The sequence below is a fragment of the Coenobita brevimanus genome, chromosome 93 (genome assembly GCF_032717465.1).
Source record: "Coenobita brevimanus isolate Jiangsu-jjx chromosome 93, ASM3271746v2, whole genome shotgun sequence".
In the NCBI taxonomy this organism is placed as follows: domain Eukaryota; kingdom Metazoa; phylum Arthropoda; class Malacostraca; order Decapoda; family Coenobitidae; genus Coenobita; species Coenobita brevimanus.
Window position 1 is genome coordinate 42,029,106 of NC_137046.1, and position 27,111 is coordinate 42,056,216.

The following is a 27,111-nucleotide window of genomic DNA, read 5'->3' on the forward strand; positions in this document are numbered from 1 at the left end:
TGTAAGTAATGTCACTGCTTCATCCTCTTTGACGAGAAGATATGCCGAGTAACGTCCTTCCCTGTACTTTATTGTAAATTGAGGTTTCTCCTTTGATACCTGAACTACCCACTTGATGCGCTCATCATAACGCAGCTTGCAATTTTTAGGGAAGTAGAGTACCGTGAATGGTGTATCAGGCCGTGTTCCATGCTGCTGCCTGTCTCCGCTCCCTCCGTCTTGGATTATCCGCGGTTGCCAGCCATTCATATTTCTGTCTTGTTCTGCCTCTTTTTTCTTCCTCGTTCTTCTAATATTCCTTTTGCGTGTCTTACTTACATGTTCAGTGAAGGGTTCCTCTGCTGTGGTGCCATCTCCCTGTTCATTATCACTGTCTGTATGGGAGTTCAGATCAGTGTCCGTTTCCTCCACTCCAGAGTTGTCGGCATCATCGCTGGTCCGGTGTACTATCTCCATCCCGCTCATGTCCTCCATTTCACCTTTACATTTTTCCACGTCCATCATTCTAGTGTGAGGCTATACACCACATATACAGCCATGTGTGCAGTCATGAGAAGACGGTTGGTGGTGGAAGGTGCAGCCCCATGGGTCGAGTAGGTAGAGGGGGAGCGGCAGGTCAGGTCTCGATGAACAATGACCCACCACTATCTCACGTGTACAGATTCCACCATGAAATCGCTGTTAGCTTGCACACTGCAGCGAGGATAAAAACTCAGCGAGAGGGAATAAAGGACGCAGGGAGGGGAGAAAAAGACAACAAGTGGGACAGGTAAAGATGGGACAGGTAAGAGGGAAAGGAGAGGAGAGGTCTAGCTGTCACCTCTGACCTCTGACCTCTACGGCTTCCCGCGCGGAACTGTCCGGTGAGGCGCTGTTTACTACAAGGGGGCGCCGAATCCCCACACGGTATCTGTACTGTACCGTACCCCACAGATGTAGTTGCTTCTCTGAGGTTTATCGATCTGCTTGGCCAGGCAGATCGGGGTTAAGCCATAACAACAATTCCACGCAACTATAAATTTTTACTTTATTATACTGTCGGGATACGTTGATTAAAGTTCATTATTCTTCTAAGGTATTAGCAGCAGTACTAACATGCTTTGTTTAACCCTCACTGCTACCAGACGATTTATTCAGCTAACGGGAGGCCTCACCTATCTCTCATTGTCAGAGGAATGCAAGACCTCCACTGACTATTTAGCCACGATAGAAAGCTTGACTTATTTTTGAAGTGATCAAACAATTTTATTCAGCTTAGAAGTGGTTTCTTGCCGTTTAAGGTTATATAGCTTTATTAGTTCACACCACAGATAGTAGACAGTCAGTGAAGGTGTCTGGGTAATCTTCAGAACTCATAATTTAAAAAAAAAAACACAGCATCCCTCCGTTTCAGGTGACGTAGTGTGTCATAAACTCTCATAATGGCAGTGCTAGCGGAGAGGAAAATACATGTCTTAAAGCTATTTATCCGTGGCTTTAGGAAACTTCCGGACACCTCTTCACTCCCGGCTAATATCAGTGTATGGCGCTTTTTTGCCATCTTGTATGTTATTTTGCAGTCATGGCAAAATATTGAGTGATCAGCGAGGAGTAGCTGTGGATGCATCAAGCTTGCTGTTGTGTAAACCATTAGAAACGGCAGCTGAGGGTGTAAATATGAGTGAATCAGGTATTTTTCAACTTTGGAAAGCCACCCGCTGGAACAGGTAATAGCGAGTAGGACTTGGTCAAACGGATATTTACGCATTTTTTTTTTTTTTTCGATACTAAAATTTCACAAACAACACAAGGGAATAAAAATGCTTCCGTAACAGGGCCAGTCACAGACTGGGGATACATTGTTTTTAATTTCGGTGACCCTAACCTTTGACCAACGACTCTGATATGTATACATGAATTAAATATTGCCAATAGATACAGACTTACAATACAATCCGTATAGCTCATAGGTTAAGAACCTCAAATGTTTGTGCCCGAGCAGATGGACAGACACAGACATAAAGACAGATGTGAACAAACTCATAATCTACCACATACGCGAGCGGTAAGCAAACAGTAAGATGTAACATGCAAAATAAATGGTTAAGAAAAAGGTCGTAAAGAGCCTATTTAGGCCACAAGAATACAACTCATAATGAATGTGTTGGCGGCGGGAAAGAATAAGTGTCTTTGTCGTGCCGTAATGACCCTTTCACTAACACCTGCACTCCTAACTCATGCTCGCTTTGAAAACATTATGTGGTACTCTCTCGGTATGTCAGGTTGTTCAGTGTCTGGAAGTGAGGAAGGCGCGCTGGGGGGTGGGGGGGGGTTGTGCATGATGAGGTTCGAGGAAAGAGAACTGAGTCTGAGGTAGGAGTGGAGTGGCAGTATAGGGGAAGTAGGAGAGACTGAAGGTATGGTCGAAGTTACAGTGTTTGAGAGTCCACCAAGACTGGGAAGAGGGTGGAGAGATGAGGTTAGGGCAAGGAATACCGTTTCCGAAGCCAAAAATTTCATCTATGATACACCAGCAGAGGGTTGCTCCTTTGCAGTCCTCACATTTAACCTGGCACTAATAACCCCAATCACTGTTATGTACAATGGAGCTATCACGCTCATATCTGGTGTTACGGTATTACATGGAGTGTTTCTATAAGGTATCTATTGAGCCATATAGGAAGACAGTGAACATGGTGATATCGAAGTCAGATCTTTCAAAATTCCTCAGTACCAGTTGAGCTCAAACCTACGATCACGCAATCCCAAGCCCACAATTATGCGGTGATGAAGGTGGAGGAGTAGGGAGAAAAGGGGTGGAGAAGGGGAAAGTGGAGTTATGTTCAGAGTGTTTGGAAGGGGTGTGTGGTAAGAGGGTGGGGTTGAGGGTGTGACGGAGCAGGGGAGAGGGGGAAGTACAGACAGTGGTGGTGTGTTCTGAGTGTTGGGGGGAGGGGGTCAGATGAAGGTAAGGTTAGAAGGTGAAGGACTGAGGCTGGCGATAGGGAGGTAATGAGAGTATGTACGGAGTGGGAGGGAAAGGGAGAAGAGAGGGAGAAAGAGATGGTGTTTCTATGATTTGAGGTTGGGGTAGAATGCAAAAAAGGATGGGGAGGTGTATGTCTCGGGCGGGGGGGGGGGGGGCGCAAAAGAGGAAAGGACGGAGGGGTAGTATTGTGGACTGCAGTGGTGTCGGGAATGTTAATTCGTTGCCCAAGCAGTCGGGGCCCCAGCATCAGAGTTCTTGCTCTTGTTGATCAGCCTCGATTTGTCTGGCCGAGCGACCCATGAACGACAGGGAAGCTACCGCCCCTACAGGGCAGTCCCGTACTGTGACTCGATTTTCCTCTGTGAGTGACAGCGCATCACAAGAGCCAGACTCGGGTAAAGTGTGGAGGTTTAATTCCTGGATGGACGCTGCATTCACTTCGCTCCACCCAGTTAGCAGGGACACCATAGCAGGCTCCACATCACCCCGTTATCTGGTTATATGGTTACCACCCAATGTTGTAAATGATTTCCTGGGTTACAGGCTTCCCATTCAGTGCACAGTCGCCTGAAGTGGAAAGAAGATTAACAAGTGATAAGAATGATAGGAAGAAATAGGAAGAAAGGAGGGCAGACACAGAGATAGATAGAAAATGAAGGAAGAAACAGGCAGTACTATATCAGGTGAGTGGATGGTGGTCGCCATCGCTTACCACCAAGCAGCAGGATAATAACTGATGTTATTTGTTTGGTGTGATTTGTAGTCGTAGAGTGTCAAAACAACCTGCGGGATACCCAAGAATTGAAAGATCATTAAAAATAAATAAAAAACCATGAGTGTTAAATATAAAAGACAAAATTAATCTGCGCTGAAAAGGCCCATTACCGAACACGATCTCATCGCCAAATTCTCAGATTCTTACCCGGCTGATAGATATGGCGGGAAACAGGAACTCACTCCGGCGGAAGATCACCTCTGCGTCACTTCCCTTGCACTGACAAAAACAAATGACTTCTTTAAAATCAGACAATAATCTATAATACACTGAGTCCTTGAACCTTGAAACAGACGAGAGGAAAAAAATATCAATAGACGTTACATATTCCGACATCACAAGCTATTCTGTAAAACGACGTTGGGCCGAACTGGAAATTTGTAAGTCTTGGGAAATAGCTTTAAATGTTAATTAGTACAGCTCAGTTTACGCTTGCACTACAGAGCGTCTTCCCTGAGGTGAATTAGTGTTATTTGTTGCAGTGAGTGAGTAAAACATTGTATGGCACAGTACTGATTAATGTTTTCTTATGGACGACATCTGATAAACCACATTTTTTTTTTTTTTTTTTTTTTTTACTGACTACAATTTAACATGTTCGACAACTTTTCAGGATATATCGAGCGAGAACCTGGATGAAAAAGCATTTGACTTTGGCGTGTCCTGTCCTTGTCCTTGTTTCTTTGGGAAGGACGTGAGGTGATGCGGTTGGAAGGGCATGAGGGAAGGTGAGGGTGCGTCTGTTGGTATGCAGGGAGTCGACACACACGTGGTAGATGGATTTCATGTGTAACAACTCAAACGAAACTTGACAAATCAATCACAGTCAGGGGACGGAATAGAACCTGAACCACCACGTATCCACTAAGTCAAGAAGTGTATTTCACTTGACTATCATGTTACGCATTTTTTTTTTATTTCATTATACCCATAAAATACAGTCAGAAATATAAATTCTAATATTTCAATGCATCTGCTTTACATCCGGGGCATGTCCGTTACCTTCCTCCCTGACCAATTATATCAAAGAGTTAATTGTTGTTAGAGGAACGTCAAAAAATCCCCCTTAGCTTAGGAAGATTAGCCGGCAGAGGGTGGTGAGAAATAAGAGTGGTGGAATATTCAGGGAATTGATTTGCTCCACTGTACTTCCTTTAGTACAGGACCGTACTGAAATTGTCTGGTATAAAAAAAAATACAATAACCTAGAGAAACAAGCTACATCATGCAAGTTAGGTGTATTATCTTGCAGGTTGGTTAATGAGGCTATATTTAACACTGCAGTCCTAGAAGTCTTGCCTAAAATGCATGGAATCTTCTGGTAGTAGCATAAACAAAATACCAGTGACATCATCGTAGTAAATGGGATGACAGTAAGAGTGCTGGGCAGGCGAGGCTGACAGGAAAATCAGGCACTGAAGACTGTAAAGAACTGGAAAATTGAAGCAGCGAGTAAGGGAGGGTGACTTGGATGGCGCAGAGAAAGGGTAGGATGGTGCCTTATTAAGCATGGCTGAGATATAAAGAAATTTGTTGAAAGTAAAAAGAAAGAACAGTGTAAATGAGGAAACGAAGAAGATAGAACAATGCAATAATAGTTATGAACAAGTGTTCGTGGGCCATTCGGGCCCATCGCACTTGCTCCTGCGGAGGGCTTTCGCATTTGTTCTGTTCTAGTGTAACGTTGTCACTTGGATTTTTTGCAGCTAACCAATTGATCGCGTTATTTGCAGCTTCGGGAATGGAACCCAAGTTGTCCGAACGCAAGTCCGAAGTACACAGACAGACACACGGCTACTGCTACAGTTTATTTTAGTTCTACTTCTGGGCAAAAAATTCTACAGAGATCCTATGCCGGGCTCCGGAAGAAGCGTTTTTTGGTCAAAATGTGGTCGCTCATTAAATATAGTAAAAGAGTTTCAATCGTGATGGGACCAAGTTTTTTCACATCAGCGATTTTTTTGCGATTTTTGTGCCAATTTTGGTGCGATTTGAACGTGTAGTTTCGGCTGCGCAAAATACACACACACACACACACACACACACACACACACACACACACACACACACACACACACACACACACACACTCTCGGCTACTGCAATAGTACATTAGAAGTAGGAATAAGACGACAAAGAAAGGAAGAAAAAAATGGAAGATATAAAAAGCGAAGCATGGGAAAAAATGAAGTAAAAAAAAAAAAAAGAAAATCAAAATATAGAAAACAACTAAAATTCAAAGACAAATAGATGGACAGAAGGAATAACTAACCCATCCTCCCCTCCCTTCCCCCTGAAAAGAAACGAGCCAAAATATAACTATCAGCCAGTGTAAAAACTAGAGGACAAAGAAGGGAGGACAAGAGGGCAAAGAAAGAGGGACAGGAGAGCCAACAGAGGTGAAGGACAGAGTGGGACAGAGATCAACAGAATTCTCCACCACTGTGTACTGTAGCCTTCAAGTTCAGGTGACTCCCTTTAGGTAAACAAGAAGGTCATCTCTCTCTCTCTCTCTCTAATATATATATATATATATATATATATATATATATATATATATATATATATATATATATATATATATATATATATTATATCTGTCTAGCGGTCTGTCTATATATGTATGTAATCTGTCTGTCTATCTGCATGTCTATATACCCATGAATCTTACAGTCTTAATCATTTATCGGTCTATCGTTCTATTCCTGTCGCCTCCCTCCCTTCCTCTCAGTCTGTCTGTCTGTCTGTCTCTGTCTTTCTGTCTGTCTACTTGGCTGTGTGTGTGTGTGTGTGTGTGTGTGTGTGTGTGTGTGTGTGTGTGTGTGTGTGTGTGTGTGTGTGTGTGTGTCTGTCTGTCTGTCTGTCTGTCTCTCTCTCTCTCTCTCTCTCTCTCTCTCTCTTTCTCCTGTTTGTCCTTGCGTCATGCCCCCTGATTGAGCGAAGGATCCACGTCCACACACACACACACACACACACACACACACACACACACACACTCGCTGGTGCAGTGGTAACGTTCTCGCTTGCCATCTGGTAGACGGGAGTTGGCGCCTCGCTCAGGTTGCGAAAAGTTTCACTGACGAAGTGGGTGGTTATTGTCCCCCTTGAGCAAGGGGACGGGTGTGTGCGTGTGTGAAGGTCACAGCCTTGCCCTTAGATCGGACTATATGAGCTCTCAGCTCCCTTCCGGGAGGGTAAAAGCTGACGATCACGACCATCAGGTGATCCTGACCGACCCGGTGAATTACACACACACACACACACACACACACACACACACACACACACACACACACACACACACACACACACATTCACAAAAAAAAAAAAACAGAGCAATGTTTTTCTTAAGTCAATTCAACTATTTTTCTACCTGAGACTAAATTTCACCTTTCATGCTACAGTTGGCATTCTCTCTCGTGTTAAGATGTAGCAAGCGAAGAGCATATATACGAGTAAAAGCCTTAAAGCTGCCTGTAATTTACGAAGGTGATGAAAGAAAGAGGAGAGGGGAACCAAGGAGATGGAAGGATGAATTTGAGAGTGTATGAGGAAGGATGGTTTGGAGTGACAGGTGGGAGTGGAGATGAGTAGAAATGAATAATGATTTTGTAGGAAAGTGCATGAGTGGATGAGTGCCTGAGAGAGGACGGCTTGGATTGGCAGGAAGGGGTGGAGATGAGAGGTATTAGAGGAGGTTAGAGTTATCATTACTGCCGTCACACTGAATGAGCACTAAGATTACGCGTCTGGTAAATGACAGAGATAGACAGACGTACAGATGTATAATTAGACATGCACACAGAGATAGACACAAATAAATAGATAGGCTGAAACAAATAGATAAAAAGATAACCAGACAGATATGGAAATAGATACAGACATTAAACAGACAAAGTCAAAAGATGGGCAAAGATATGGGATAGTACAGAAATCTTTAATGTCAATACGTGCATACCGCACTTTCACTCAATTTGCTTTGTGATGTGAGCAAGCTAAATTCATCGCTTTCAGTTTATTCTGTCTGTCTAAATATTTTTTGACGCCGCATCCTGTTGGGGGTTGCCTTGATAAAAACAGACCTTCAAGCTTAACCGTCCCTGCTCAGTAATGACTTCTCTTCCCAAGACACACCACCCTCATTGGCATACTCTTGCACCGTATTTCTCCACTTCGTCATTGATGTCCCTCTTCCTCCCTCCACTGTCAACTACCTCACTTTGATGCACTCTCCTAGTCAATGTCTCACTCTATTCTCTTTATTATATTCCCTCACATTCTGGTGGGTGTCCCTCTTCTTCCAGTCACTTCACCTTTTTACAATGCCTAATTAATCTTGCACTCTCCATTTTCATCTATATACTCCTTTACGTTCTCGGACTCCCTCTCCTCCCAACTACCTCACTGTCATACATCCTCCCTGTCAGTGTCTCCGTTTGCTCCACGTGCTGTACTTCCTCACCTGCTATGTCTCCCCCTCCTCATTCTCCCAACACCAAACTCTCATGCACTTCATTTCATCAGTATCTCACTCTCCATTCACTTCACATGGCCGAGCTCTCAGAGCATCATGCAAATAGACACAAGAAATTAAAAGTTCTGAACACCGCTTTTGAGACTGTAGACAACAATGATTATGACATTTGCGGCAGTAAATACCAAATGGAGGAGCCAAATATGCCATTAAGAAATCAGTCCCTTCAGTACGATGGCATATTTTATTTCTTATAACATCAAACGATTTTATTCGTCTTAAGAAGGACTCCAAATGATAATAGTTCCAGTTAATTCACAGAGAGTGATGAACTAATGATGCCGTTTTTGAGAAATCATATTTTTGTGGTAAATGATTCCGTTTCAGCGTACAAAGGACCTTTTGTAATAACTGGGTTAAGAAAGTCACTTCACGGCCAGGCATACCAGCCATTACGAGATGATAAAAATGCCAGTTCTTAATGTGAAAGTCATCGTACAGCTTTTCGGATACATCTCTCCCTCCCTCCCTCTCTCTCTCTCTTTCTCTGAACGTCCTCCGTCCCCTCCAAAAATAACAACAAAAAGGCGCACTCGGTGGGTACAACACTCTCTCAACAGTCGGTCTAAGGGCCGAACCAATGACCTCGTTCTTTGACCTTGACGTTCGACCTCTTGCTCTCTAAATCGAACTGCCTGATCCTTGCCTGATACTTGAAACTTCCACCCAGGTTTTTTTTTTTTTTTCCAAACCGGATCAAAATTGTTTGAGTTGACCTTGCCCTCTGACTGTGATTTTTGACCTATTGTCTTAAAAACAAATAACTTGATTCTTTACTGATCCTAAACACTTCCACCAATAATAAATAGAGTAGAAAATGTTTGAGTAATAGGGTAGAGCAAATGGCCTTGCCTTGTGACCTTGACGTTTGACTGTTCCCTAAATATAATTACTTCACCGTATCTGACCCTCAGTCCTTCCACCACGTTTGGTTTAAACCGGAATAAAACTGTTTAAGTTGACCTAGCCCTTAACTGATCTATGGTTTTCCAAAATTATAACAGTATATCAGTGGTCCAAGTTGGATTAAACCTGAGTTATACTGAGTTTTACTGGGAGGGACATAATGAATTATCTTTGCCAGAAGAGACAGTATCACTTCATCCTCATTAGGTTATTTTTTCGTATGGCACGTCAAAAAATTTTTAAATGTTATTTTTTCAATCAGTGTCAATATTCCAGAGCCATAAAGTAACATACTGTACAGGAGGATTGCATGGTACTACAGTTAAAAATATCGCATAAGAAGAAATGCTATGAAGTCTGCCATGGCAAAGAGAATACGGCTCGTAAGACATGTAAGGACAATGCTACTCTCACTTAAAAGCCGACTCCCGTCTAGATAGATAAACACCTGATGCACCGAACCATCGTAGGTTCTAAAGAGGCGGTGAACAGTGAGTTTGTTAGTTTGTGTTTTTACTGGGCAAACTCTTACTTTCACTTGATCCAGTATTGTATCAGCATTTAAGGTCGGTTCAACACAGGCATCTGGTGTGGAAAGGCGAGGGCGTGAGGGAACTAGGAGGAGGTGAGGTGTAGAAGAACAAGAATGGAGGCTATATTAATGCCTATCGACTACACGAGGGTCATTAAGGGTCATTTTTGCTAAGCCCCAGTTTTCCGGTAGAACAAGATCCACAGCAGTCGGTGTTACATCCATCTCCCGAACTGCTAGTTAGAAGGGAGGTGAGAAGGAAGGAAAGAATTGGGAGAGGAAAGATAAAACGAGCTGAGAGAGGTGAGGGGAGAGGAAACTAGGGGGGGGAGGGGGTAGGTAGAAGAGGAGTAAAGAGAGGGAAAGAGAGAGAGGGGGTAGGTGACGGAGGAAGGCTGCATATGTCAACTCATCTTTCTCTGTGGTGGCGTCAGGTGGCCGGGTCTGGGCTGAGGCTGGCGGTGTGTATTCTTTAGGGCTGGTGGGGGGAACAGATGTAAACACACCCTCAACTCTCACCCGCCACACAGAGATGGAGTGGCGGCTGGCGGTGTGTGTAGGGGAAAAGGGCAGGTGGTTTGGCTTTACTTTTTTCTTCCTCTGTTTTGTGATGATACTGTGGGCACTCCTGAATGGCTGAGCTCCAAAAGAAACAGTAGTATTACTGTGCCATGTATACAGGAGAAACCTATCAGCAGCTAGTTTGCTTTATTTCAGAGTTCCTTAATGTCTTTATTGCTTGAGGCTTCCTCAACTGATGAAAGTCATCTGACTTAGCAATAATAAAATACATAACTGTGCCACAAAAACTAGAAAGGTCTTTGGCATTCCTTGTCATTTCTAAGGAAGTTGAAGAAACAAGAGCACTGACAAGGAGTGCAAACAAATCAGTGAAGTATGGCAGTGCACAAGGCAAGGGATGCATCCTTTATCCATAGCTTTATGAAACACTTTTTGTGGCTCTTTAGACCTGTAAAGTGGCGCTGAATATTACGTAGGACTGAACGTGAATGGAATGGATCTGTTTGGTCATTCCGCTGTGCATTCTGTTGATATCTTTCATATTCTTTCCTTTTCATAATTCTGAATTACTGCCATGCCTCTTATCAGTGGGAAACAGGATGATGATAAAAGTGATGATGAAGGTGCTGCTGATGCTGATGATAATGAGGAAGCGGAAGATGAGGATGAGGACGATGACGACGACGAAGTGGTCATCGAATATTTGCACACTGTCACAAACTCAGTAGCCCACAGTTACCTTCTGTGAAAGAATATATGTCAGAGATGAGAAAATAGAGGTTATCACCGCAACGGTGTGGTTTGCAGGACCCCAACACCTACCTGCTGCTTGGATGCCGGGAGTGGTGCCAAGGAGGATCATCAGTGGAGCTCATGTACCTTAGCTTGGGGAATTCTTCACCGTTTTGCAGTTTATTTCCCGTAGCTCAGTGACAGAATATGACAATTTACAATAGCTCAGCATCCTTTCAGTAGCACATCTTCGTGATTAGCACCATATTTTAGTGATAATATGTTACAGCTCAGCGATAGAGTGACGATATTACGATAGCACGTCTTCAAGAATAGCACCATAATCTAGTGTTAATCTCTTATAGTTCAACAGCCAAGATGGAGAGATGCCAGTCTGAAATGGACAGAGTAAACTCTACTCGTATGTCCAATACTGCACTCAGCATGTTTAACTCCCTCAGTACGACGATGTCTTATTTTTTTCTCTTATTTTTGTTATCACCAGGACACGTTATTTAGTTTAGGAGTAAATTCAAAATGGATGAGTTAAATTTGCCATTAACTGACCCATTCACCAAAGAATCTCCCCAGACTGAGAAAAATCGCATGTACAGTAAGTAGCAAGAATAATAAGAAATACGTCCTGAGGCTGAGGGGGTTAAGACGTGAATAAGTAATGGCAATATATGGTACGTATAAGGAGTACTGGGCCCCAAGGAACGGGTTGTTAAGCTTGTGCTCAGAGTGACACACACAAAAAAAAAAAAAAAAAATCAGAGTGCAGGTGGACGCGGGCGTGATGGGTGCGGAAGAGAGGACTGTGCTGGAATGGTCTGGATGTAAGGATGACTTGGAGATTAACGGAATAACCTTTTGTTTGCGATGATACCTATTTTATTAATTCTGACTACGAATCAGTTTTTTTTTTTTTTTCTATGCAGGGGATTATTTTGTAGTTAAGAGATTAATGAAGGCTACAGCTAACCCCGCAAATCTCCGCCAGTTCGAAATGTCTCTGCAAATTTAAATAAAATCATTTGGTACTGATAAGAATAAAAGGCACCATCGTATTCGTGTCATCAAAAAAAGAGAATATATAGTACAGGCGAAGCTAAATGGAAAGTGAATAGAGGACAACAGAGGAGTTGGAGAGATGGAGTTGGTTAGCACATGAGGTCAGGAGGCGAAAGTAGTGAGGTAATAGGAGTAACGAAGGAAAAATAAGTCTTGGAGGAGTGTTGGTTGCAGTCCCCTGGATGAACTCTGGGAAGCGTTTCTAGTGGGCTTTCGAGGATTTCCTACACTCCTTTTACTCTGACTTGAACTAGAATCGCCATCTCCCCATCTTCAGTGCTGAGTTGTAGCGGTAGATCAACAGGTGATAGTCACGAAAAAGTGCCATGAAAAGAACGTAGAGTGTCTCTGCCATTAAACAACGTGAAACACACTACTGTGCAGTCTGTGTCAAGTTAAAGTGAAACGAGTGCAGTAGTCCTTTCTAACCATTTTTCCTTTCTGCATGACACGTTCATAATCTTTTGTACGTTGTTTATGTAAACTGGTTCAGTATTAGTCCCTGCAACATGGTGATGTATTTATTCACTTAATCTTGCGACCACCAGACGATTTTACGCAGCTCAGGAGGGACTAATTGAACTGGAAATATTAGATGTCTCATTAACTCGCTTCATTTCAAGGGTAATCTAACCTGAATACAGTCGTCTAGTGGCTGTAATACTAGAATTAAAATGACGTCCTCGGCTGAAGAGTTAAAAACGAAATAATCGACATTAGAATATCAAGAATTAACGTGCAAAATACCCCACCCCCCAAAAAAAAAGTGTCAAAAAGCCTCTTATGGCCACGAGAATACACACCCTTGAACTGCTGGATGCTGTTCAGTGGCGAAATATACATAGAGATCATTGTCTACCCTCAGAGTCGCAAGAAACATTTTCACAAACTAACACCTACACCGAAGCTTCCATACAACGCCAGTGGTTCGTTTCCGGCCCTGAAACATTGCATCTCTTCCTAAGGGATTATTTTTTTTCTTACTTTAATATCGGCGTGGCTTGCATCGATTACATACTCACGGATACTAAATTGTAACGTGCAAAATAATCGATAAGCGGAAGTTGCTTCGAAATCTCAAACCTACCGGAAATAGGGATCACTTACTGAACGCGACTGCGAGGCTGCCAACTACCAGGAGGGATTTTAAAAAATATCTGTGACTTTGTGTACTGTACAAAATATTTGAAAGAATTTAAGGTTAGAGCACGACTGATAAATGTTATGTTTTCATTCGGGCATGAATTTCCGATTAGACGAGAGTGCGAGAGTGGGCCGAGCATACTTTCATGTCGAGACGACTTATCCCATTTGTTTACATGCATCATGTGAGGCGTCAGTAAGACTGATGAAGGGACCGCGAGAGTGTGCGCATCTTTGCTTGTGTTTGGATTGTGCTCCTGTGCGTGCGTTAGCGTGTGCCCAGACCAGTCTGACCTACGCCTGCATTGTATAACAGACATATGTTTTACTATACTATGTTAACAAACGCTTAAATCTAGAGCTATTCCATAGTGCTGGCGATAAAAACTCCAAACCTCCGTTCCTTCTCTGAGTACTCTCCCACCGCTCTGAGCTGCCATACCTCATGTACTCCAGCTCCTTATCCGCCACGCCTTCAGTTGTTGCCTAATGATAAGAACATGTGTGAATATCTTTGACTGAAGAAACGCAAATCATATATTTACGATGATTCCGTCTCCTTATTGTATTTCGCCAGGCTAAGGTAAGTGCCCAGAGTTGCTGCTCCGTTTTCTTTCATTCCAGTTTCTGTAGCAGCGTTCTCGCCAGTCGGTCTCATATTTGTATTGGTTGCAGTTTAACATCCTCGATTTGCTTACGATTTTAGGTTGTTCGTGTTAAGGTTTTGTGATTTAGGAGAAGGGGGGGGGTATAGGGCAGGATTAAGGGCTCAGCACGATGAGATTTTCTTTCTCTGCCACCACGAAAAACGATTTTATTCAGCCTGGGAGAGGTTTCTTGTAATGAAGGAAAGTTTCTGACCCATCCTCCTCTAGACATCTCGCTTATGCTTAAAAAATGGCGACTAAAAAGTCATCGGAGTGAATATTTTATGATGTATTTGAAGAGGGCCGAGTACTTGATGCACAGAGATTTTCATTGGTGAAAATACCGTAGTTAATGCCCAAGCTTACCAGCATGTGTAGCATTTTGTTTAACATTGAAATGTTACTACACCACGATGTTTTTTATTGTGCCCTGGGAGGGGTACGAGTGCTCTACAAAGGAGATTGTGAGAGACGTATTTATTATATTCGGTTCCTCATTTTTTATTGTTCAGTACCCAAGTGACAATCTTTAGTTTAACACATCTCTGGTATAACTTTTGTAATATTCGTCGTTTTGGATATTTTAGCTTAAGACGTATTTTAGATATTGCTCAGTTTGTATTGGTCATTGTTGTAGTTTTTATAGACATTCATATACAGTAATTGTCTTGAGTACTCATTACCGGTACCGTTACTATTGGGAAGATTTTTTTTTTTAACTCAGATTTGTAATACTCATTACTGTGGGGACGATATTGTTTGACTTTTTTTTTTTTTTTTATATAATAGCTTACTCAGAACTCACGGAGAGGGATGCCCACCTAGTCGTGAAGTTATTAGTAGTACAACTAATTACAAGAGTGATCACCAGTCCTTATGGATGATTGATAAAGCTAGTGGTAGTCAGAATGGCTGTAATACTACTACTACTACTAGTAATTCTCATGAGTCACACATTCATTCCTTCAGTATTCAGGCCTTTGACGTTAGGGTAAAATGTATTAAAGTGACGCTCGTGAACTTCCCTAGTAGCGACTATAAATAATCCACAAAATAGACCAGGGTGTGTTTACCATAATATTTTTCGTTCAACTCTTCACTACGATGACGTTTTACATTATTTTTGTGTTGTCCAGATGACTGAATAAAGTTTTGGAGATATTTCGAAGTGTTAGGATTGGATGCATATTTCGAAGTGTTAGGATTGGATGCATACAGCCTGCATAGATTCTTTTAAGTCCAGGGTTTTGTTAGGGGCGCAGCCAGGATTTAGTTATGAGAGGGGGGCGTGAAGTTTGGTAGTCATTATTCTTGACATACAGGAACTTAGAAAACATGATATCTAGATCAGTCAGTAATGTATTGATTGTTAAATAGCGAAGGAAACAATCCAGAAAACAGTAGTTAATAGCTGAATGAATAGGTAAGATATAAATAAATGACAACTTGTCTGTACTTGATGCTTATTCATTAAGAAAGGAGTGGTCTGGGTCTGGGACCCCCAACTTTCCCCTTTTGCCTGCGCCCATAGCTGCTTTCTTTACCAGAATGTCTGGTGGTAGCAAGAATGAACATAAAGTATAAAGCGTTCTTGGGGTGAAGGGGTTAATAACAGTATATGGAATGACAGGAAGTTCACTATTATGTTATCCCTTTATTACGAGAAGGCTCCCATAAGCTGAATAATATCGTATAGAATGATATATAGATAGATAGATGGATGGATGGATGGATGGATAATTGCATCGAGTTTTAAAAATTGTTCCAACTTCACAATGAAAAGCTTCCCTTAAGCTGCTTTAAATTTGTTGGCAGCAAGAATAAAACAGGCGTCCATCGTCCCCTGTTGGAGGGTTAACATTATTCGCGGTATACACTATTCAGACCGTGACAGAGTTTTTACATATAGAAGACGGTTAGTAACGGGAAGAAAGAGAGAGAGAAAGAATGAAGAAGAAGAAGAAGAAGAAGAAGAAAAGATGCAGAAGAAGAAACATCCAAAAAGACACAACAGCAAAAGGAAACCCACAACACCAAAGAGGACAGTCTTCGGGTAAGTTATTTGTCCAGGTTATTCGTATTCTCTTGGGTTTAGGCATCCTTGCTCCTCATGTTAACCATTTTTTCCTTATTGTTCGTTGTTGTTTCCTTTTATGCTATTTATACAAAGTATGGTAATATGAAGATCGCATTTATATGCGGTATGACCAAATACAGCAATAATAAGGTACAGTATGCTAACTAAACAGTATAGGCTGTAAGTGTTTGGGAGTCTCCTAAGTCCACGAGAATACAATTGAGGTCTTCTGATAGCTTATGCTATTTCTTTAATTGTTTTTGTCATTGATTAATCAATTTTTATGCACTGGGCAGTATAGTATGTCCATTTTTTCCAGAATATGTGTACATGTACCGTATATAAGATTATATTCTGTACCGGTATTTACCGGTATATATTTGTTCATTGCATTTTATGCCAAGTGTTTTGGATAGGTATCCATTAAAAATGTGTTCATTGTGATATGTATACGATAAAAAATATATTTTGTAGAAATCAAGTTGAATAACGTCGAATGAACCTTACGTAAGTGAAACAAACCTTACGGTACATAGCAGGTTTATTGTAATGGTCATAACGTACAGTAGATGTCTTTGTTATTAATTTTGTTATTTTTTTCCGCAACCGCATGTCCGATACTTTGGATATTTTTTTTAAATAGCCTGTTTATTTTTTTACCACCTATGTCCAGCAAGAGTGAAACTACCGTGTTTTTTGTTTTTTCCCTCCCTCCATTACTGCTGTTGGATTAGTAGAAGCCCTACTATGTCTACCGTGCGTCTCGAATTATTTATTTAATTTTGTTGATGTCGTCACTAGACTTAGGGAAGGTATACTTTCTCCAAAAAGTATACTGTAGATGCATAGTTCGTGTCAGACAGTCAGGTGCAATAGCTTCCACTCTGCGTTGTTAATCTTGGAATGTATGATATCGCTTGCTTCTGACATGTAATATTCAGTATAGTTACTGTAGAAATATTCAGATAATATTATTTTTTATAAATATTCAACTATTATTATTATTATTATTATTATTAATTATTATTATTATCCCTGCACTGCTTCAGACCCACTGAGCTCTTGCCAGAGGAACTGGTACGGTAATTATGATTCAAGGGCTTGCAGTCCCTCTTCCTTTGGAGCACCAGACGTGTAAGAGGATGATTGATTGCAGCAGTGTTTGTGTGGCTAATTTTACGCACACTGTTTCTTGTTTTTAAAGACTCCAACACGCTTGCATGCGTCGGCAGTTACAGTGCCAAGGCGCGCTTGTAGGGTGCCCCTGTAGCTGTCCTGGCAGGGTGCCCCGAGGCCGCCGCCAGAGCCACTGGTCACGGCTGGTGGGCTATGGCTCCCAGGTCCCATGCCTGGACTAGGGACTGTGTGGGTGGCTGGGGCCTGTGGTCCGTCTCCCCTCTTTATTTTATACCGATTATTATTTTATTTATACCGATATCATAAAGACAGATGATTGAAAAGAGTCTAGATTATTTCAGGGTGCATTTAGCGTCACGAATCGGTACGGTATTTGTATTTTTCATGAAATTTCGTGGAAGTTATCGGTCTAGGCCTGTAGAGAATTTATTATTGTTTTTATAGTTTTGCGTTATCGAGAATGCGTTTCGAGCTTTAAAATATTTAATAGTATGAACTTCACTAAATTCATGAGCCCCCCCATTTTTTTTTTACTGCGATTTATTCATATTTCTTACTAGGTACGTACACAATTAATATGTAGCAAAATACATTTAGTTATTCCCTTGAGTAGCTACTATGAAAGTTCTGTTTATATGCTTTAGCGGTGTTTCACTTAACAATGCCCTCAGCTGGACCTCTCAGAAAAACTTGGATTATTGTACAGAGTTCGTAACTTCTTCACTGACGAGCAGTTAGCTATAGCTAGTATACAAGTCATGTGCACTGTCAGCTGGAATATTGCTCACCCTTGTGGAACGGATGTGGATAGGTTGCCTGTCGAGACGATTTTTATTTTTTTTTCCAGCTTAGAAGACACATTTCGAACTGGAGGAGTTAGGTATGACTTTCAACCCATTCAATCTAAGATATCGCCCGTGAGCTGAGTAAAATGGTTTGACGGTAGAAAGACGAGTAAAAAAAAAAAAAAAAAAAAGTATTCAAGAGACTAAGATTGGAGGGTTGGAAGTGTGGGAATCAGTCATCAGTGCTGTGCGAGTTGTATCTGGAGTGGTGTCACATGCCTTGTGTGGCAGGAAATTACTACGGTACCTCACTGCTAGAAACCGGTTCACTCAGGGCTTATGATTTTGACAGTGAAATAGCTTGATTATTATAAGGTATTGACTTCTTTAAGTGAACTGTTTCTATATCGATGTAATTTGTAGTGTAGTGTGCGTTGAAGACTCTGGTATCTCTGTATTCTTAGTATGCGGTACGTTAATGCCCCGATTTATGATGTTCATGCAGTTTCTCGACAAAAGAATGACGGTGTAAAATAACAAAATAGATCGCTTAGAGATGTTTAGAAGCTTGCAAAGTCGACGAGATTACGGGTTCATTATACAGTAGTGGAAGATATACTGTACTTCGGGGTACTGTTTGTAAAATATGCACTGGGATATCGGATAGGCTAAACCCCGGTCAGATATCCATTTTTTAAAAATTGCAGTTGTGTCCTATATTTATTCTTTTGTTTATTTATTTTGTTTATTGTTTCACTCGGTTTGTCTGTCTGTCTGTCTGTGTTAACTTTCCGCGAAAACTGCTGGTGTGATTTGACTAAAATTACAGGGGCCATGAGCTATGACCATTTTCATCACCTGATTAAACTTTTGGCCAAACTGGTCCAAGGCCTACAGTAGGCTGTAGGGCCAAGAAATTTAAAAAAAAGTAAAAAAATCGTTTTTTTTCGCCATAACTCCTTTCAGATTCGTCATATCAACATGAAACCAAAATCTAAAGGTGCATTTTTAAAATATACATCCTATAACATGCATAATTACATCAGGGGGGTCATCCGCCAGTTAGCGGTAGGGGGGTCAGTGTCATACGGGTCGGGCCTAAAATTTCAATTGGGCATAAAATCGTCAATATTCACCCGATTTGCTCCAAATTTGATATGTGATCTCTCTGACTAGATATCCTGTTTTGTTTATACATCTTCGCTAAAGTGACTGCCGGGGACGGGTTTGCTGTGCCTTGGCACCGCTTCTTGTTTCAAAATAGTCTCCAAGAATAACGATGTATAAGGAAATGAGCGTGAGAGAGAGTGAGAAAAAAAATGGAAATGTGATGAAGGGTGGGGAGGGGCAATGAGAGTGAAAATGGGTGCCGTAGGATGAATGGTTTGAGTGCTACTTAAAAAGTCTTCTTCAACGACAGGAACAAGAGCCTGTGTTGCTCTCATTAACCTAGCGTCTTGCGACGCAGACAAATGACTGCCATCATACGCACAAAGACACAGATAATTAAACAGACTTTATTTACAATATTAACCCCAGATTATGAATGATGCTCAATGCATCGTTGCTATAGTTGCATATAATTATTTTATTTCAGATAACACCAAGCATTTTTTCATTAGCAAAGAGAAGCCCTAGCAGTCATAGGGTTAATAATTCCATATTAACACACACAAACACAATGACTTAAAATCATCGTTGTCATCATCGTGGTCCTTTATCATATCACTACCATGAGCCTATATTTCACCAATAAAATATGAATAAGAGCTATAGGCTGAATATGGAAGCAGAAAACTATGAATTAGTGTACAGAAAACTGAACGCCGTATATAAAAAATAAGAAGCAACGTGGTCTTTGGACGGTAATGATGACAACACAGGTACCATATACTATAGTGACGAGAGAAGCAAGTAAGCAATTCCATCGTCATCAATATCATCATCATCATCATAACAACCCTATTTCCAGTAATACCGGTAATTGGAATGTGTAGGATAAAGAAATAGCGCATGGCAACCACAAACGTATGATACCCATGGATAGAGCGCCCCCCAAATTAAAAACTAAAATAAATAAAGACAGGAACTTTGAACGGTACCGGTACTTAACAGCATAACAGCAGGAGCTCAGGAGGCTGAACCCTGATTGTTCTATTTGACTTAAAGAAATCCCAGCAGTCAGAGGGTTTACGATTATCTCGATTAACCCCTTCGCTGCTGTAGACGCACCTGGATAACTTCCTGAATTTAACTGCAGACGATTTGTGTACGGTACTTGAAAAAAAAAAAAAATCATACCCATGAAAGAGCTAGAACCCAAAACCATCTAAAATAACCCTTTTGCCGGTACTGATGCATTTGTGTATTATGGTCAGAGATTAATCCCAGGAATCAGAATTAGAAGTTACCTTCAGTTTACTTCTCTGCTGTTGACGCTTACAGGTATCGTTGTCAGTTTAACACATACGATTTTGTTCTGGTGAGAGTAAACCAAGCTGTTAGTCTTGATGGACCTTCACACACACACACACACACACACACACACACACACACACACACACACACACACACACACACACACACACACACACACACACACACACACACACACACACACACACACACACACACACACCGTTAACTCTAAGAAATCATCATTATCATAATTGAAAAAAGGGTGTTTCCCATTACCTCATTACTGTTTAGGGTTGCTGGACGCGGTATTTTGCTGAAATAGTATTTAACCTGCTGCCCTTTGCATACCAGTACTGGCTGGTAGTCGAAGCTCATAGGTCCAGATTTGGGGCTTTCTTTCCCCATTATTAACCTTTGAAAATGCCCAATTTACTCCCCCCCCCCGCACACACACATTTGGACAGCTGGCCCTAATATATAGTGTGATGAGTAGGATTTTTATTTGTGTACTGTATTATGAAAAGTTGTAAATTTAATAGTCGAACTATGGACCGACTGTGTAGAAAAGTAAAGTCAGTATCACAAAATATAATTCCAGTTTTTAGCTGTGGAATTGTTCATAAACCAAAAACAATTACAGACAGCAATATCATCCACTCTGAACGGTGCTTGCTGTATCACGTGTGCGGTAGGTATATAATGGATGGCGGGATGAAGGAACCAGCGTCGTACACTGAACCTTGATTAAAACCTTCACAACGAGGATGTCTTAGTTTCCTTTGTTCTTGTTGCCTCCCGACGATTTTATAACAAGCTACTGTATTATAGTTCAGTAATGTCCAGCGGAAGCTGGGGATCCGTATTGTACACTGAATCTTTATTGAAATTCCTCAGTCCGATGGCGTCTTATTTTGGTTTTAGGTGTTCGATCTCTTCTCTTATTTTCTTTTCTTTTTAGTTTGTCTATTTTCTTCTTGCTACTCCTAGACGATTTGTTTATTGTGTGGTCCAGGCGATTCGCTGACAGGTACAGACTAGAGGGGCATTCAGTGGAGCGTCTCTCCGACAAGGTTAACGTAATTTCCAAACAACTCTTCATGATGGGTTAGGTTTTCTTTCTCATCATTGATTAGGGTTTCGCAAAAAGAGTTTACCGGACCCAGAATCTGTAGTACTATCTGGATCGTCCCCAAAAGATAACTGATTGTTACCTTGGACATGAGCTATCAGCCCACCAAGTTTGGTTCAGATCTCTCATTTAGTTTTTGAGTAATCCTGCTAACAGACAGACAAACAAACAGGGGTGAAAACATACTCTCCTTGTCGGAGAGAAATATAAGGGATGAAGGAAGTAAGAGTCTCTGTGCACTGAACTCTTATGTACGATGACGTCATTTGATTTATTTGTTTATTTTTATTGATTTACGTCTATTTTGTTAGTTCATATAATTTGTTTATGCTTGATACTTCCTCACCTTGTAAAGGCTTTACAGCAAATCATCATGTATAATGGTGGAGGAAGCAAGGAACGCCATCCACTAATTCCACAATGAAGTATTTTGCCTAAAGCTTTGTCCACCATGATGATTGTTTTAGTAAATTTTAAGTTACCGGTATCATTTTATTATTTCCTATTGTCTTTTTTTTTTCTAGTTTTGTTTGTTATTTCCAACTCCACACTCTATTATTTTAATTGTTGAGTATATTGTTGTTGTCTTCAGGCGATTTAATAACACTGGTACTGTATATAATGGCGAGAGGAAGCAAACAAACTGATGAGCTCTGAACCGTCTGTCAAACCTGTCAGTACCATTGTGTCTAACTGGAGTTTGACAGTTTTTTATTTTTTACTTAGTTTGGAGCTTGGGTATTTTGTGATTATTTTAGTAGGCTATATTTATATCTGCTAACTGCAGACGTTTGTTAGTTTATTTATGTACCGGTATATATTTTGCTGCAACCTTGGACTACTGCACTGAACCTCTGATATACTTCATCCCAACGATGACATAATTTGTTAATTCTTGCTACTGCCAGATTGTTCTAACGAACTTTGGAGTCATCTTTCACACTGAAAGGGTTAAGGCTACATCTAACCCCTCCAGTTTGAATGAAATTGCCCGTAGGTAAAAAATGTCATCGTAGTGAGGGAGTAAAATAATAAAGCGAAGCTTGCGGCAGTGCATCACGAGTTATTAGTCACGTAATATGAAATGAAAGCCAGTTAGAAATAATGGGACAGTAATAGAAGGGAACAAATTTCAGTATCTCATGAGGGGATGATGGTGGTGGTGTAATCGGAAGCATGCAACCAAGAGATTCCACGTTTGATTCCCTTGTCGATCATGGTGCCTTTGGGCAAAGCCTTCTTTATCCCAGCCTGTTCTACTTAGAAATGAAGTAGGAACCCGGATTGTTCATTCTAATGTTGCATGCCGTAGTCTGGGGGAGGATTAGGACGTAGCAAAATTGAATGTCATAATGACCTTCGTGCATTTAACAGCCTCGCTAATCTAAGCCTTCGTTTTTCTTCCATTGAGATGCATTTGTATTATCCTACATATATTGTACAATGACGCCTATGCCATTTAATCTTGATACCAGCAGACGATATTATTCGTCTTTGACGAGAACTATGAAAGTGAAGATGCTAGTGTAGGATATATCTAAGCTCTTTAATTGCAAACCGTCATACTCTTACGTGGTTCGACGCATGAGAACACCTCGAAAAAGATGCCGTACCCCAGAGAGATTGTCTGCTTGAATTCAACCCCGAGTGCAAGTCAGTATTATTTCTTTGGCAGCCTTGCAAACTTTCACGCATTTCGGTGCGTGAGAACGCCCCGCAAAATATACCTTAGTGAAATGAAGTGCGTGAATCCAACTCTAAATACGAATCAACATTATTGCAGCCTGCAAACTCTCACACATTTGAAAGCAAGACAACACCCGGAAAATGACTGATTAAAATACCCCACTTGTTTCATGACTAAGATCTTCTATATTTACAAACTTTCTTTAGCAGAAATCGTGTATAAAATTGCTTGTTTATATATCTGTCTTCACTAATACAGCAACCAAACGCTTCACAACGTAGTTACAGTGAATGTTAAAGTGAAAAAATGCCTTAAGACAAAATGTTTCCGGTTAATAACCCCTGATGTCCATTTGCAGTTGATTCTTGATTCCAGTAGACGATTTGGTTCAGTTTAGGAAAGCCCCCATGTCAAGAAAATATCATGGTGGCTGTATGAACCTCTCCAGTTTAATTAATTTGCTTTGAGTAACAAATAAAAAGACTTGTATTGAAAGGGCAATGTAACTGCTACGGGCTCTCGTAACAAGAAGAAAGGTAACCGTAGATTAATGCCTAATGATTCCTCGAGGGTCATTAAGGCAGACAGTCAATTTTTACAAAGTCCCGATCTTTCTTTAAAATCCATTAGGCTATGCATCAGTCCAATATACATACAGGTTTCAACATACTGCTGGGTGTACAGTCTGACTGTCGCGGAAATCGAACTGCAGTAGGTTTCTTCCAGTCTCGGAAAATTATTTAAGATCCTCTTTGAATACTGCCCCAGAGGTCGGAATGATCTTTTGTTTTGCCTGCCTTCTTGCCCCTGTGAGCGAACGAGATGTGTTGTGGCCATAATGGTGTTGCGTGTTGGTGGGGTGGTCGTGGGAACGGTTCGCAGGTTCACACTGGACCAGAGCATCAGATTGGATCTTACGGTAGTACCTGCATGCCTCATCCTCATCCAGGCTAATAATGCAACAGAAAGAGTGGAGGAGCAGGCTGAAAGTGCAAGAACAAATGAATGAAGAAGGTAACAGTTCAGCAGAAAGAGTGGGTGAGCAGGCTAAGAAGTAGGTAAGAAAATGAAGATATACAGTACCATATGTGTAGGTGCAGAAGTGTTTAGCGGTGGGGTTAGCCGGAAAGGGGCAACAGAGTAAGAGAAAGGCATGTGTGAAGGATGGAGGTGTTTTGAAGTGGTATGAGAGGATTAGGCCGATGTAAGGCAGGAAGTAGAGGTGCTTGGGTAGAGGAACGCAGGAAGGGGGAGTGAGGCAAGGGAGAGGCTTCTGTGGGCGTGTGGATAGGCAGAATTGGTGAGGCAGGAGGTGAAGCAGGAAGTGGTGGTGTTTGGGTATGGATAAGGCAGGGAGTGAGGCAGTAAGGGAGCAGGAAGTAAAAACGTGTCCGTGAGATAAATTAAGGAGAGTTAATGAGGCAAGATGGGAAGGAAGGAGGTGGAGGGCCTGGGGCGTCAGGGTGTAGGGTAATATGGGAAGAAGAGGAGAGGAAAGAGAGTGGCTTATGTTGGGGTAGGTCAAGCAGGACAGAGGATTGTGTGGGATTAGGCAAGAAGTGTGAGTGAAATAGGAGGGAGGAGAGTAAAGCAGTGGTGGATCTTCAGAGATAGTAGATAGAGAGGATTTCAAAGTAGTTAGACTGGAAGGAAAAGATATGCTGAGATAGGTTTGGTGTATGTGTGAGGCAGGTGGTGTAGTAACGGAGGGAAATGAGTGTAGGGACTGCTTAGGTAGGTGTGGTGTGTGTAAGGCAGATGTATGTAGTAAGGGAAGGAAATGAGTGTAGGGACTGGGTAAGGCGAGGAGGAGGAGAGGAAGTGAGGCAGGAGAGGCTGCAGTAGAAGGGAGTGTCTAAGGTCGGTAGAGTGGTCGAGGCAGAAGGATAGAGAGTCAGTAAGGCAGTGGCAGATGGATAAGAGTGGATGAGACATGCAGCATTGATAGAGGCCGGATGAGGTGAGGTAAGCAGGGAGAGGTAGTTGATACAGGCACAGTGTGTGTGTGTGCGTGTGTGTGTGTGTGGAGAGAGAGAGAGATAGATAGAGAGAGAGAGAGAGAGGACGGAATGTGTGTGAGAGGCAGGTAGGCAGGGAGGGCGTGTCAGGCAGCTTGAGAGGCGTGAGAGACAGCAGGGGGCGTGAGGCTGTGGAGGGGGAGAAGGGAGGTGAGGAGAAAAGGGAGTAGGAGGGGGGAAGAGGGAGTAGGGAGAGTAGTATGGGAAAGAGGTGAAGGAGAGGGGGGGGTGATCTGCATAGATGGATTCAATAAGAGGCGGAGGAAAGAGAGAGAGAGAGAGAGAGAGAGAGAGAGAGAATGTGTCAACCAAGACAAATAGGAAAGAAGAATGTGTTTGGATGTAAACTTATAGGCTATGGAAGTTTTGTGACATCACTTTCATGACATTTACATTTTGTCTCTTAAAATGGTTTCTCTCTCTGTCACGATTCGTATAATTATTCGTCCGTTCACCAGAGCCCACAGAAATTATCACTTCCTTGCTTACCCACCTGGCTGACGAACATACGCCCCCACGACAGCAACATCAACAACAACATCACACTCATGGGAAAATCACGTTCTCCCACACTTTTTTTTCCTTTGCCGTCTAACTGAATTGCCACACGCACGAGTGGGTATCGCTCAGTCCTTTGGGGTCTTCTGGTCCGAGCTGCCCCCCCCCCTCCCCCCGCGCACACACACGCATGCACCTACACTCGCTCGCCAAACACTCACACATGGCAATACCCATCATGACCTAATTTTCTTCGCCTTTGCATTGAGGGTTGAAGTTTCGATGGTCAGGGATTTGACTTGTTGAGTGTGTGTGTGTGTGTGTGTGTGTGTGTGTGTGTGTGTGTGTGTGTGTGTGTGTGTGTGTGTGCCCGCGCATGCGTGAGATTGTGTATCATATTGTATCCATGTGATGAGAAAATACCTTTCGTGTATGTATGTGTGCATATGTGTGTATACCTGCATGAGCGTGGGAAATAGAAACTCAATATATTCTTTTCCAGAGCCAAGTTTGAATTTCTAGTTTGGCAGCTTTCTCAAAGTACATTTTTTTTTTTTTTACATTTGCTGTTTTTCATACCCGGAGGTATTATATTCCCACCAAAAAAATACTGTAAGAAGAGAAACCAGTGTATCTTATTTCCGGGTCGTGATGACGTTGTTTTCTTAATGGAGGTAGGCTGTCTCGTTTGTCAGCGTTATTAGGTCGAGGAGTGAGCGGATGTATGGCCTCATTTCAGTGGGTGCTTTTATGTACCCACACCTGCTTTCTTGTTACCGTGTTCCTGGATCTGCCCACCCCATTTATTACGCACTTCTGTCAGAGATGTACTGTAGTGTTTTTATTCTTCACGATTTCTCGGACGGTGTTGTTTACTTTGTGAAGGACTGTTCGAACTTAAGAGATTTGATATAACCATTAACATCTTAAGTAACGTAGTGCATTTCTGAGCAGAATGGTGGATAAAAAAAGACAAATACAGCTGCTGTATATAGGTAGATAAAATAGTAATATGCAAGACAATATCGTTTAAAGAGACAGGCAGGCAGACTTATAAACAGATAGCCTAGATAGGTTAAATATATATACGGTAGATAGATAGTTGGGAAAGTAGTGATAGATTACGATATGTATTTAGGTACCGTATGTAAATCGAGATACCGGTACCAGTTAGGAAAGTAGTGATAGATTACGATATGTATTTAGGTACCGGGTATGTAAATCAGGAGATACCGATACCAGTAAACAGAATTTTTGGATTTCTCTTCATGCAGCAGATCGTCTAACCCGTCAGTTACGTCGCTCCGGCGTAGTGTATGCAGAATAATATCAGACGCTTTTGGTCAGGTGAGGAAAATTTTAGCAATGTAACACCTTTTCTCAGCTGTGGATGTATTTTGCTTCAATGAGGCTAGGACATCTGTAATCTGGTGTATGGACTTTTTGAATTAATTTGTTCTTCCTTCCTCTGTTCATCTTCTAAAAATAAATAAACAAATAAATAAAGAGGAGATATAGTGCTCAGTTAC

General features: G+C 41.7%; 1 protein-coding gene across 1 annotated transcript in view; it reads left to right on the plus strand.

Annotated features, from left to right (window-relative positions):
• The first annotated feature begins 626 nt into the window (after positions 1–626).
• LOC145412419 (uncharacterized) overlaps positions 627–27,111 on the plus strand; it is a 129,080-nt gene continuing 102,595 nt past the window's right edge. The window contains exons 1-2 of the mRNA XM_080282303.1: positions 627–769; positions 1,560–1,706. Of these exons, the coding sequence (XP_080138429.1) occupies positions 627–769; positions 1,560–1,706 (290 nt within the window). The remainder of the gene's footprint in view (positions 770–1,559; positions 1,707–27,111) is intronic.